Below are 14,045 nucleotides of genomic sequence, written 5' to 3' on the forward strand. Positions count from 1 at the left end.
TTGCCTATCCCCGCACAAATACTCACTAATTTTAAACTGCCTGTTGAAGGATGAGGGCTGGCTCTCACTTGGTGTCATCCTTCTCACAGCATCATTGTCTATCAAACAGTATGTAGAAGGCAGGACTATATGGTTACAAAGCTTGTTCATAGTATTCAGGCTTTCATGTTCTTTGCCCCTAGAGGGCTAAAAGTAATGACAAACACGAAAGGAGTTGCAAATCCATCTGCAGAAAGGCAGGTAGACTCTGCACATGGCAGCAGTCCCAGCTGTGTTTGTCTTATGCGTGAAATATCCAGTCCTTATGTGCAGCAGGATTTTCAAAGCCCTTGCTGCTGCTTTTCCTCTCATGCATGGGAACATAGCTCCACAAAACTGCTATCTTGTTACGATAGGAATTAATGTAAGTCTTCCCTTTTCTCTGCAGATAGAGCTGTTCGAGTTTAAGGGGGAGGATATCACAGAGGATGAAGATGGTGGAATAATTCGACGAATCCGTGTGAAGGGTGAAGGCTACTCCAAGCCGAATGAGGGAGCCCTTGTAGAGAGTAAGCCTGTTTCAGGAATATTAAAGGAAGTTGTCCTGTGAGTGGGTGGCAGGACGGATGGCTGGTTACTAGATAGCAAAGAAGTCATTTTAAAATCACCTCTTTTTCTTTTTTGCTGGACAGCTTTTAATCTACCAGAAACCTGACTTGGAGACTCAGGAGGCTTGGTAGGGCTGCCCAGGTGCCCACACTCTTTGACAATAACAGCCAGACATGTTTCAGGAAATGGAAATGTGTCAATAGAGGGAAGGGGGAAGGTTCTGACATTTGTTCCCAGATGTGAGTGAACAGGTTTACTGGGTTTAGCACAGATGTTACATTTGTTGCCCAGACAATCTTTTTTAAGGGGTACCTGCCTGAGAGTGTTGGTTTTTTTTTTTGCATCTCAGTCCACCTAGAAGGTCGACATGGAGATCGGGTGTTTGACAAGAGGGAGTTGCGGTTTGAGATTGGAGAAGGAGAAAATTATGACCTTCCTCCTGGCTTGGAACAAGTAATTCAGAAAATGGAGAGGTCAGAGGAATCTGTGGTGTATCTCAAACCCAGGTAAGTGTTGCTGAACTCAGGTGGTTTCATTAGGTCAACAGTTCTCAAACTGTGGGTCTGGACCCTATTTTAATGGAGTTGGCAGGCCTGGCTTAGATTTGTTGGAGTCTGGGGCTGAAGCCCCAGCCCCACTGCCCAGGGCTAAAGCCAAAGAGCTTCAGCTCTTGGTTATAGGTCTCAGGTTATAGGCTCACTGCCTGAGGTAGTGGGGTTCAGATTTTGGTCCCCCCTCCTGGGATCATAGAGTAATTATTAACAGAAAGGGGTTGCTGTGCAATGAAGTTTGAGAACCCATGAACTAGAGCTGTGATGTCCAACCTGTTTTGAAGTTTATTGCAAACTAGCCACACTCAACTGGCCAAATAGCCACATGTGGCTAGTGTGTTGGACACCACAACATTAGACTGTGACCCTGGCCCAAGGTGGCCCTAGTACTTCTGGCTTTTGATTATTCTGGGCATATTTGCAGCTCAGGGGAGTGGGTGTGAGTGTTTTCTTAGTGTAGTTTTTCCTTCTTGCCCACCAAAATACCCTGGTCCAAATTTGGATGGCCCTGATAGGTAGGAAGTATCTAACCAGCTTGACACTCAGGTTGATGAAGCAGCTAAACTGTAATGTGAGTGGACATGAGCTGCATTCCCCACTGTTGGAGTAGAGGAGTAGAATTGACTAAAGGGTTCAGGTGGAATATAGTGATTGATGTACCAAGACAGAGCGATAGTCTAGCTAATGCCGTCTCTGAGGTTAGGGAGAGGGGTAAAAACCCCATGCAGCTCCTAGTATTCAGCATAAAACTGTAGCGGGTAGTGCCTTCCTATCCCCTGGGAGTGATTATGCTCTGAAGCACTTGGATTCACAGCTGTTGTCGTTTTCTTCGTAGCCCATGTGATTTCACAAGTTGTTCCTATATGCTTAAAAATGCATGCCCTTTTTTGACTCTTATTTACCTCAGTAATAATCAGTGTATAGTGATTCATGTGAATGAGCCTGGAGTAGAGGACGGACATTCTTGAGATCAGCCTTTTGATCAGCCCAGTGTGAGAAAACACCCGGCTTATAGAGGCTAAAGTTAGGAAAATCTCAACTATGAACAATTTGAGAGACTTTTGGGGAGATGAAAAAACATCTCTGTTTCCTCTGAAATAACACCACCTTCTGTTCAGCTTCCATGGTGGATGCAACATTTGTTTTGATGATGGACGTTCTGAGGAAGGTGGGGCATAGGCAGCAAGAAGCTGCATCTTTTTTAATGGTCCCGCATGTAAGCAGTAGTTCCCTTTTCCAAAGAAATAAGACAGATTCTAAGGAAAGGGAGGGGATGCAGGCTACACAGCAAGGTTGCAAGCATGAGTAGTTTGTCATTATAGCTTTCAGCAAATCCTGCCTTGTTTTAAGTTTTGAAATACCTTAAACTGAATCTGCTCTGCATTACTCACTAGCATTAAACAGCATTTGGAACCAGAGTCCTCTCTTCATTCTCAGAATGGATAGAGGACAGGCAGCAACTAGACACACTCCCCTTACCCAACATGCCAGCAACTGTGCTTAAGGTAGTCCTTCAGCTGGGAGGAAGTAGTTCTGTGTCCAAGCTCAATAAACTCTTGGCCCCAGGTAAGAGTCACCAAGAGAGGCATCTACTGCCCGTTACCAGTAGTTTTATGGTGTGGTCACATCTACTAGGAACTGAATTATGACCAGCAAACTCATTTCATATAGGCCATTTAACAGCCATGACATGGTAACAGCTTTGGGTCACTGCTGGCTAGGGTTGTAATCAACTAGTTGACTATATGATAAGCAAATGCTTATCGGATAGTCGACTCGACTAGTCGCTCCCCCCTCCTTGCCCCGTTTGCTGCCTCTATCAGAGAGAGGCAGCAAGGGGTAGGGGAGCAGTAAAGCTGGTTCCCCCGAGCACCGTCTCTGCAGGGGGCAGGGGAGGCAGAGGCACAGTGGGAAACAGCACAAATGGGGATGGAAGCAGTCCCCGTTCTGGCCGAGTCCCACAGTGGCACTTCTGCTTTTGAAATGTACGAGAGCCCTCCGGGAGCATGGAGCAGGGAGCATGTGGCAAGCTGGGACTCAAGCAGTGCCCCCCTCCCCTCACTGCCTCTGAAAGGCAGCAAGGAGGGGGGAAAGGAGCTGATGCTGCAAAGCAGCCCCTGTCCACAGGGGTCCCAACAGGGAGCTGAGCCCCCTCCCCCGGACAGGAGTTGTTGCCGCCAAGCAACCCCTGTTTGTATCGGACAAGGCTGGCCGCTGCGAACTGGGGCTGCTGGACTCAGTGCGAGCCAGAACCGAGCAGTCCTGGCTCGTGCTGATCACTGTGCCTCTTCATATTAAGTTTAGTAAAAGCCCAGAGGCTCTTACTACATTTAAAAAATGCAGAGCCACAGCGCGGCCGGCTCTGGAGCCGGCACGAGCCAGGACTGCTCAGTCCTGGCTCAGGTTGGCTCCTCTGGAGCTACCCCCTCTGCGGCTCTGCAGAGACACCTATCGACTAATCATATAGTCAATACAAATTGTATTGATTATAAGATTAACCAGATAAACACTTTATCATCCTTACTGCTAACCCAAAAACAATACAAACTAGTAACCTAATGATGAAAGAATTTGCATTCCAATCCCACACAGTCATCCAAGCCCCACCTCTCCTGTTTTTAGGCAAAAACTGCTCATGCCTTAGTGTCTTTGATAATGCTGAGTAGAATGTGAATATGGTGCTTCTATACAGGCATTTTATCTTGGCTCCGTGCTTCCATAACAGAGAAAAGGTCCAGCTGGATTCTTAAAGCCATTTACTTCTGTTACAGCTACGGTTTTGGGAGTGCTGGGAAGGAGAAGTTTCAGATCCCTCCAAATGCAGAGCTTCAATACGAAGTGAAACTCAAAAGCTTTGAAAAGGTAGGAACAAAGTGCTGAAGTCCTGTTGTGGGAGGAGAGGGGTGTGTGAGTACAGCCTCTGCTTGAGAGAGCAGGAGGAAGATGAACTTTGAGCAGCTGAGGATGGAAAAAAATATTAATCCTATAAAAGGTGAGGTGGGAATAGGAATCCTTGGATTAAATCCCCTGTTTTTTTTCAATGGACCCAAACCTTTGAGCAGCATCTCTCCTGCATGAAATCCAATTCATGCTTGGTGGTAATATCTCCACCATTCCTCCATGCCTTCCTTCCTCTCCTTGTCCCATAAAAATGCAGCACATGCCAATTGATTTCTGTAATGCTGCCTGGAGGGAAAATAACAGATGTCTGTTGTACTCTTTATCATCTCTCAATAGTCTGGTGTCACTGGACCTTTCCTGTTGGGCAGGATGTAACACCTTCTGTTGGAGAGCAGCACTTTACAGTAGCTAATATCTTCCTCTTGTCTGCTGATTTATACAGTCACAGAGGCTCATAAGACAAGTGTTCAGATATTATCCTAGGGTATGTCTACACTATCAGGTTTGGTTGACAGAACTTACGTTGACTTCTAAAAACTGACAAAACAAAAATCGCCAGAAGGTGTAAGCCTTTCTTTCCTCTGTTGACAGACCATGTCCACATTGGGGGAACCATTATTGACATTGTGAGCAGTGCACTGTATGTATGTATCCTACAGTGCAGTATTGTGGGAAGGCAGAGCTAATCCCTGCGCATTTTGGGATTCCTTCCAAGTTCTCCCACAACATCCTCCATTGCTGGGAGTGGCATCACAGTAGCTCTGTGAGCTCTCCGTGCTGAGGAATGTCAAAGCAGCACAACAGTCTGTCCTCCCTTTGTAGCAGAAGTTTGCCTGCCGCTGTGTTCCTAGTACAGGGCAAAACAAGAGCAGTTCATTGTTTTGTTCTGTTTGTTGCCCAAAGGGAGCAGCTCACTCAGCTGTCAGATACTCCCTGAAGCTTTGAAAGGAGAGGGGCACATGCCTGCAGGTCAACAGAGATCAAAGCACTGAGCAGAGCCATCAGGTCAGAAATGGTGGGATACAGGCTCTTTGTCATCAATAAAGGGAGAGGAACAGAAAAGTCTCTGGTAGGGTGGAAGTTTTTTTGTCACCAAAACTGGGTGTTTTTCCCATCAAAAGTTGCATTACAGTGTGAACTCTCACTGTTTTGTCGCCAAAATATAGTTTTTGGTGACAAAACTTGGTAGAGTAGACAAACACTTAGGCTACGTCTAGACTGGCATGATTTTCTGCAAATGCTTTTAATGGAAAAGTTTTTCCGTTAAAAGCATTTGCGGAAAAGAGTGTCTAGATTGGCACGGACGCTTTTCTGCAAAAGCAATTTTGCGGAAAAGCGTCCGTGCCAATCTAGATGCTCTTTTCCGCAAGAAAGTCCCGATCGCCATTTTCGCGATCGGGGCTTTTTTGCGCAAAACAATATCGTGTTGTCTACACTGGCCCTCTTCCACAAAAGCATTTGCGCAAGAGGGCTTTTTCGCAAGTGGGAGCAGCATAGCATTTCCGCAAGAACACTGACAATCTTACATGAGATTGTCAGTGTTCTTGCGGAAATTCAAGCGGCCAGTGTAGACAGCTGGCAGGTTTTTCCACAATGCTTTTGCGGAAAAACTTGCCAGTCTAGGCGCAGCCTTACAGAATGGGATACAGATGTTTTAAGTGATATTAACGCCTGTAGCAATTCACAAGCATTAGTAAAGTCTAAACACTAAATACATTGCTACAGTTATAATATCTGTTTTAACCATGCTAACACACATGTGAGTTGGACTGGTTCTGGTTCTGCATTTGTCAGTGTTGAGTTGAGACATGGAGACCTTGCCCTGAGCTGGCACCTCATCTCCCAGCATCACAGTTTCTTCCAAAAGCAGGTGGCTGACAACTTTTTCTGTCTGGACAGGCTAAAGAATCTTGGGAGATGAATACAGAAGAGAAGCTGGAACAAAGCTCCATTGTGAAGGAGAGAGGCACTCAATATTTCAAGGTAAGTTAGAATCCTCTCTGCATGTTGTCTGTATTGACCAGTCCCTGCTACAGACCTGTATTGGTGCTGGAGAAGACCCTATTGCAGGATGATCTCATATATTGAGTGCATGTTGCTTACAATGTGCTGCTGAAAATAGGGGTGCTTGCCTTGGGTTTTTTTTGTTTCTTGGGGAGGGATTGGGGGGTACTGGAGGATGGACCTTGGAGGTTTTTTGTCTTGTTAGAGAGCTCTCCTTGATGTCTATTTTGCATTTTTCCCTGAGGACCAAGTGAGGTGGAGCCTTATAGACCTTTTTTTGTTGTACCTACTGTGTTATATGTCTGGAGTTAGTGAGCTGGGGCTTTTGCAGCTTTAATGAGAATTCTCCACTCTGCAAGAACAATGTGGCAAAGCTACAATGCTTGAATTTACTGCCATGAGACAATGCTACATGTGGGCAAGGTTCTGCTCACCCATGGGGACTGAGAAGGCCATTATTACAGCTGGGGACCAAGGAGGAGTTTTGGCTGTCCTGGGTGCTTTCTTGTGGCCTGCCCTGGCATGCATGCCACAGTGTCACTTCCCCTACCTCTAGAGAGTGCAGCATGCTCCCTGCTCTGCATCTCACCAATTGCAGCCGCTGGTACAGAGGGGGTACAGTGATATCCTGCCTTTTCCTTTTTAGTGTGAGATATGTGGCATTCATGGGGGACTTGGCTTTCCATGGTATATTTTGGCCTGGTCCTGTGGCTTTTGCACAACTAGAGAGAAGCATATTAGTGTCCTGCCCTTATATCAATTTTATCTTCACATACGAGCACTTGTGTGGATTTTGGCCAAAGAAAATGTTCCCTGTTTATCATAAGGTAGCTGTTCCTAGGTTGAAAAAGGGGCATAAGGAGTGTTGTGAAGAAGGGGTGGACCTAAATTCAAGTTCTTGACTACAGGAAGGGAAGTACAAACAGGCAACATTACAATATAAGAAGATTGTGTCCTGGCTGGAACATGAAACTGGCTTCTCTGAAGAGGATGATGCAAAGGCCAAGAGCCTGAGGCTTGCTGCCCTCCTTAACCTGGCCATGTGCCATCTTAAGCTGAAGGAGTACTCCCTGGCCTTGGAAAACTGCAGCAAGGTAACAAGGTTTTACACACCCTGATGAGCAAAGTGGGCAGAGCAGTTGGGCCTTGCTGTAACTAGTGGGCAACACAAATCACTGTAGTGGGTTTCTGCCTCTTACTTACTCTGCCCACACCTGGGATGGGTTTAATATGTCAAATTCCTCAATGGAAATTATTATTCTTTTCCTTCTTCATTGACTGTGGGAGAGTTTTTAATAGCTTCTTGTTTGAGAAGCTCTGAGCACTTTAGAAAGGAAGGTAAGCTTCACTTTTCAGATAGGGGAACTGAGGCACAGAGAGGTGAGATGATGTGGCCAAGGTCACACTGGAAGTAGGTGGTCCAGCCATGACTAAAATCCACATCACCTGACTTCCTGTCAGATGCCCTAGCAGCTGTGGCACACTGTCTCCCTTTGTCTTACCAAGCCCATAATTCCTGGAGTGTGTACCCTGTAAAATAAGCAAGCTTATCCCCTAAATGTATCCTGCTGATTGTCTGGCTGTATTTTCTAAAGCCAAACTCCAGCCTACTGCTCCCTTCTCATCCAGGCTCTTGAGTTGGACAGCAGCAATGAGAAAGGCCTTTTCCGGCGTGGCGAGGCCCATCTGGCTGTCAACGACTTTGAATTGGCCCGGACAGATTTCCAGAAGGTGCTGCAACTTTACCCTAGCAACAAAGCAGCCAAAGTGCAGCTTCTAGCCTGTCAGCAAAAGATCCGGGAGCAGCACGAGAGAGAGAAGAAGTTGTATGCCAACATGTTCCAGAGGCTTGCAGACAAGGATTCCAAGGTAAGTGGCAGCACACTGCAGAGTCCTGATAAGATGAAAGAGTTCATGTGGGGAAAAGAGGCAAAAAAGGTCATAGGGATAGTCTGCTTGTCATCTTTGGTGCTGCTGATGGTACAAAGGGAGGATATCCCAGCACTATGTAAAGTCCTCATAATTCAGAGCCAAAATGGAATCAGAAGCATGTGCATGCTGTTGCTCTCTGCATGAATACATTAAGCATGAACCTGGACTAATTTAGGAAGAACGGCGTGAAGCACCTCTTTGCCCAGGCTTCCCTTACTGCTCCTGGCTTCTTAGTTAACTGAAGAAATTTGAGAAAAGCAGGGTGCATGGTCTGTGTTACTGAGATCCTGAGTCTCAGCTGAGAGATCCTGTGGGCGAGCACCAAATCTCTTTGGGTATATCTACACTACCCCACTAGTTCGAACTAGCGGGGTAACGTAGGCATACCGCACTTGCAAATGAAGCCCGGGATTTGAATTTCCCGGGCTTCATTTGCATAAGCGGGGAGCCGTCATTTTTAAAACCCCGCTGGTTCGAACCCCGTGCAGCACGGCTACACGGGGCACGAACTAGGTAGTTCGAACTAGGCGGGGTTTTAAAAATGGCGGCTCCCCGCTTATGCAAACGAAGCCCGGGAAATTCAAATCCCGGGCTTCATTTGCAAGTGCGGTATGCCTACGTTACCCCGCTAGTTCAAACTAGCGGGGTAGTGTAGACATACCCTTTCATAGTAATAAGCTGTTAGAGTGGGGAAGAGGTGAACATATTACTCAGATTTTTTCAATGTCTCCCATGTAGCCAGAAGCTGATACCCTCCAGACCAGTGGCAGCTGCAAAAATGACAAAGATATGAAAGAAGAGAAACAGAATGGAGTTGAAGATAAATCACAAGTTGATGCAGAAGCATAAAAACAAACCCGAATCCATTAGTTTTGTAAACTGAAGAATTTCCAGTGAATTAGACCTTTATTTTTCTATCTGGTTGGATGGTGGCTTCAGGGGAGCAGAGGCTGGGGCCACAACACCGCAGTCATTTGCAACTTTGTGTGTGTCTGTGTAGGAAACTCGGTGGCAGCCCAGATCTGGTGTAATTTTAGGACTTTATTTATTCATTCTATAGCTCTCTGTTAATGTTGGGAGGTCTGTCAGGATTCCTTCTGCTCAGTTTCATTTCATTCTGCCATTGGTGTGTGTCTTTTTTGGAGGGGTGGTCCCAGCTCATTTTAATCCCAGTCCTGCTTCCTAATCACACTTCCTTGATTTTTTTTCTTTTAAAGCAATCTGCCTTTCTTGAGAGAGTCCTCACCTGAGAGACTTACGAACAAATTACTGCACCCAATTTGTCTGCCTCCACCTTGCTCCTTGCTGTTGCCTCTGTTAAAACAGAAACCCCTCCCATGAGTAAGTGTTTGTAACCCTCATTGTATGCCTGTTCTTTGCACATTGCTGAAGGTGAAGACTGTGAAGTCAAAGCTTAAGCAATAAAGCAGAAAAACTCCCAAAGGTCAAATTTGTGTTTTTAAACAGGATGTGCACAGCTCTACGAAAGAACTTGATTCTCTCAGCATCCCCAAACTATACCAAGCCTTCACAGTCATACTGCTGCATCTAAGTCGTAGTGGTTTTAATAGATGCCTGTATTCAGTGTTCACCTCGTTCATTATTATAAAAGATAAGCTTTCTCCACCCACTAATTGCAAAGGAAAAAATGAACTTCTCACTGTACCTAGAAAAACTAGGAGTCCAGTAATTGGTGCCCTCAGCTTCTGCACCACAGCTTCTCTGTTGATGGGAGCATTGCCAATAGTCTCAGTTTCTGAAGCATCTGTAGCAGAGCCTGCAAAAATATCATTCACTGATGCATCAGTTTTAAAGGGACTGCAGCAGTGGTTAAAGTTATACCTAGTAGAAATATGCAGGATTTTTAAATCTTAAGTATAAGCTGTTGAGAAGAAAGTAGCAAAATGACTCCTGTTAACTTCTCCAATCCCACAGAGACGCCGTTATATGTTGTACACCCTCCCAGCTATGAAGTGTTCTTCCTGACTGCAGGCATGGAATGTAGCACTGTTCTAAATTTATCTGCCTTGGTGGTTCTGCTACCTGGAGTGAAACCAATGGGCGTCACTTTCCTTTTGTCACTGTGCTATAGGGGGAAAGGGTGGGCTGGTTCACCTAGGGGCTGAGTTCCTACAGAACCACAGATTGGATATCTTAAGTGGGCTGTCCACCTACGGCAGAATATTGCAGCACGCATACTTCATTTAGATATAGGATGAGGGTCTTTGCCTTCAGAGAATGTAAGTGGAGATGCCCTTTGGCTTTCCTTTACATAATGGGATGGAGAAAGGAACAGCCACGAATGAAGAATTTTAAGGAAGAAAGGAAAAAAATCCTACACGCTCATCTGAACCAATATGTATATTATAGCTTTCATTTAAATGAGCTACAAGCACTTGGAGAATAGAGGATGTTTGTTCATAACTCAGCAAAATGTTCTTTCAAACGTATAAATGTTACTATGCAGAAGAAAAACTCTGCTTTAACCATCTTAATTTAAAGGAAACAAACACAGAAACAGCTTCTTTAACTTGTCAAATCTTGTTTTAACCCCCCCCTTTTTTAGTAGTTTAATATACTACACTGTTTTTGTTTCTGCTATTTGAGTATTTCCAATTCCAAATGAGGTGTGTTGTTGATGAGTCACTTTCTGTGTTCCTTCTAAGATTTTCTATCCATGAGGTAAGTGAGTTTTGTCTTGTGCACCAATATTGAGGTAATGTGTGCTAGTTCAATGTGGCTACGTCTACACTGGCCCCTTTTCCGAAAGGGGCATGCTAATTTTACAGGTCGTAATAGGGAAATCCGCGGGGGATTTAAATATCCCCCGTGGCATTTAAATAAAAATGTCCACTGCTTTTTTCCGGCTTTTAGAAAAGCCGGAAAAGAGCGTCTACACTGGCCCCGATCCTCCGGAAAAAAGCCCTTTTCCGGAGGATCTCTTATTCCTACTTCAAATAAGAGATCCTCTGGAAAAGGGCTTTTTTCCGGAGGATCGGGGCCAGTGTAGACGCTCTTTTCCGGCTTTTCTAAAAGCCGGAAAAAAGCAGTGGACATTTTTATTTAAATGCCGCGGGGGATATTTAAATTGCCCCGCGGATTTCCCTATTACGACCTGTAAAATTAGCATGCCCCTTTCGGAAAAGGGGCCAGTGTAGACGTAGCCTGTATGTCACCGTGGTACCTAAGTTATAAACCTCTCCCTTTTCCCCTCTGCTGCCATGTTTCCCACCTTCCCCTTGCCCCTTCTGCTCACCTGGTGCCTGCTGCTGCCCTCCTACCTGTCACCCTCTGCTGTCCTGGCTCCTGCCCTCACTCCCTTCAGCATTCCTGGGACCTGGCCCCCTCCTCTGCACCAGCCCTTCTCTCCCCCCTGTGTCCACTCCTCCTCTAGCCCCACTCTGATTTGTAGCTACCCCTCCCCTCTCCTAACACCTTCCTCTACCTACCTACCCTGTCTCACTTCTCTGCCCTCTGGTGCCTGTCCCTCTCTTTCATGCCCATCACCATGTCTGCCCTTCTGTTTCACCCCCACATTCTCCCTGGCACCTTCAATTTCCCTTACTCCCTACACCCTCCTGGTGCTTCCCACTTCCATCACTGCCCCTGCCTTCCCAACACCTGGCCCCCTTGCCCTCTTCCTCCCTGATGCCTACCTCCTCACAACTCTTTACCCTAATTCTCATGCCCCTCTTCACCCTCACACATGACTTGTTCCATCCCCTTCCTTCCTCATGCCCACGCCTCTTCTCCTCTCTCCTCTTCCTTCCTTTTGTACCCCTCTCATTTCCCAGCATCACCCTGTTCCCTCCCCTCTCCTACCCCCACTGACACCTTCCCATTTCCCCCCACCCCTGCTCCTCCTGCCTTTTCCCCTCATTGTCTCCTCTTGGCCCCCTGGCATTTGTCTCTCCACTCTGGCCCCTTCCTCTTCCCTCAGTACAAGCCCCTTTCTCTCCTCACTTCCACCTTCTGCTTAGTTCTCTCCCTGCCTCTTCCCTCCCCTTCTGCCTTCCTGATACCTGCATCTGCTGGGCTGGGCAGAATGGTGGGTGGCTGCCCTGTGTGGTGGGACTGGAGCCAGGGCTGTGGTGCTATTTTTAGTACTGTGGCCCCAGCCCAGAAAAAACTGCACCATGGCCCGACTCCAGTTCCGGCACACAGGGTAGCTGCCTGTGGCATGACTCAGCCCCAGGACAGCTGAGGGTGCAACCACAGTACTAAAAATAGCACTGCAGACCCGGCACATGAGGCAGCACACTCTGTACCGCGGTCCTAGCCCCAGAAACTACGGCCCCAGCTCCTCTGAGGGGCTGGGCCACACAGCGGGCAGCTGCCCTGTGTGCCGCGATTGGGCCTGGCCATGGTGCTATCTTTAGTACCTCAGCCCAGGCTCCAGATCTGGTAGCTGCCACACAGGCCACATGGTGGCTGCTCAGCTGCTCATGGGTGGGCAGTCATCCACCATGTGGCCCTGCCCCTGGGAGCAATTGGGGCCACATTTGTGCAGCTTGGTTGAGGGCGTGGGCAGGAATGAAATTCTTGGTGTGCACCCATGCAGGTGTGCACCTTACAGGGAACCCTGGTTACTTTATAATTCTTGTGTTTCCAGCTCTGAGGTTTCCTCCTGAACTGATCCACTTTACTGTGAGCCTTATTCGGATCTCACTGTAACACACTGTAACACCACTGACTAATGGAATTCCTCCTGATTTATTCTAGTGTAAACTGGAGGAGAATCAGGCTGTATGTGAACAAGACCCATTTCCTGTGCTGCAGTGAAACTACCTCTTGAGTGGAACATTAGAAACACTACATGACACTTTAGGACAAACTATGAAGCACAACATCCCAACTTATGTGGGGGAATTTCAAGAAATAATAATTGGGTCCCCCACCTGCAATATATGAACACTTTCTAGCTGAATTTTACAGTTTTTTTGGACCTACAGGTGCCGTCACAGATCTGATTATGTAAAGTTCAGCATGAGAACTTTACACAGGTTTCATGTTCTAAAGCTGAACTATAGAGTTCTACCATTGTTTATACTACTACTAATATATTGCTTTCTATCAGTACCACCGCACCTGTTCAAAGAAGTTGCTTTTGCCACAGGGGCCACATGACCACACAGGTGGATTTCAGTCATCTGAATTGCAGTGACTGGAGTACAAGAACCCATAGCAAGTAAACCTCAACCTGCTTTACAAAGGAATGTATCCTATTGAGGAAGCCAAGAACTAGAGACTTTGTGACTGTCCATGGTCACACTACATATTAGAGAGCTGGGAATTTAGATGTCTAGTTCAGAGAGAGCAGAGGTTTCAGCATATAATTCCGTTTGTACATAGCCTCCTGGCTGTCTGCACTGGTGTGTTCTTGTGCATGAACATTTTGCGCAAGGGTTCTTGTTCAAGAACTCTTGTGCAAGAAAACATCCACACTGCCATGTGCTTTTGCACAAGAGCATCCATGGCAGTGTGGATGCTCTCTTGTGCAAGAAAGCTCTGAAGCCCATTTTAGCCATAGGGCTTTCTTGTGTAAGAAACCCCTGCCATGCATCCACACTGGCCTCTTGCGCAAGAGGGCTTACATTTGTTAGAAAAGAGCATAGCTCTTTCGTGAGAAGCCCTGTCTTCTGACAGACTGTAAATTCTCTTGCGCAAGAGCAGGCCCAGCCATGTCGACTCTCTGCTGGTTCTTGTGCAAGATCCGGCCAGTTAAACGTAGCCCAGGACTCCTATGTGCCAGAAGTGAATCGCCAGGATCTCATCTTTATACCGAAGTGAAGCGGGCTCCAGTGATTGTTAACCATGGCACCATAGGGCTCCATGATTTGTGGGGCTCAGCGACTCCAGTGCCAGTCTGTTCAGTGTATGAGTGAAAGCCAGTGGGTTTGTAACTAGCACATGGTGAAACCCAAGGAGGAACGTGAGAGTTGAGCTGGGCTCTTCCCTACTCTCCCCATTGTGGCTGCCTAAACCCCACTGTCACCAAACCCCGTAGGAGTCGCGCCCCCCCCCCGCTGAGACTTTAAGCAGGCGGCTGATAACGCTGCAGGTTGCAAT

The 14,045-nt window shown here is 46.8% G+C and overlaps 1 protein-coding gene across 1 annotated transcript in view; it reads left to right on the top strand.

Annotated features, from left to right (window-relative positions):
- The window catches only part of FKBP4 (FKBP prolyl isomerase 4), a 31,792-nt gene extending 22,373 nt beyond the window's left edge, over positions 1-9,419 (top strand). The window contains exons 4-10 of the mRNA XM_075900255.1: positions 428-548; positions 938-1,094; positions 3,911-4,001; positions 5,940-6,023; positions 6,953-7,138; positions 7,674-7,913; positions 8,715-9,419. Of these exons, the coding sequence (XP_075756370.1) occupies positions 428-548; positions 938-1,094; positions 3,911-4,001; positions 5,940-6,023; positions 6,953-7,138; positions 7,674-7,913; positions 8,715-8,825 (990 nt within the window). The 3' untranslated portion in view covers positions 8,826-9,419. The remainder of the gene's footprint in view (positions 1-427; positions 549-937; positions 1,095-3,910; positions 4,002-5,939; positions 6,024-6,952; positions 7,139-7,673; positions 7,914-8,714) is intronic.
- The last annotated feature ends 4,626 nt before the right edge of the window (positions 9,420-14,045 follow it).

This window comes from Pelodiscus sinensis, chromosome 1 (assembly GCF_049634645.1).
Source record: "Pelodiscus sinensis isolate JC-2024 chromosome 1, ASM4963464v1, whole genome shotgun sequence".
Classification (NCBI taxonomy): domain Eukaryota; kingdom Metazoa; phylum Chordata; order Testudines; family Trionychidae; genus Pelodiscus; species Pelodiscus sinensis.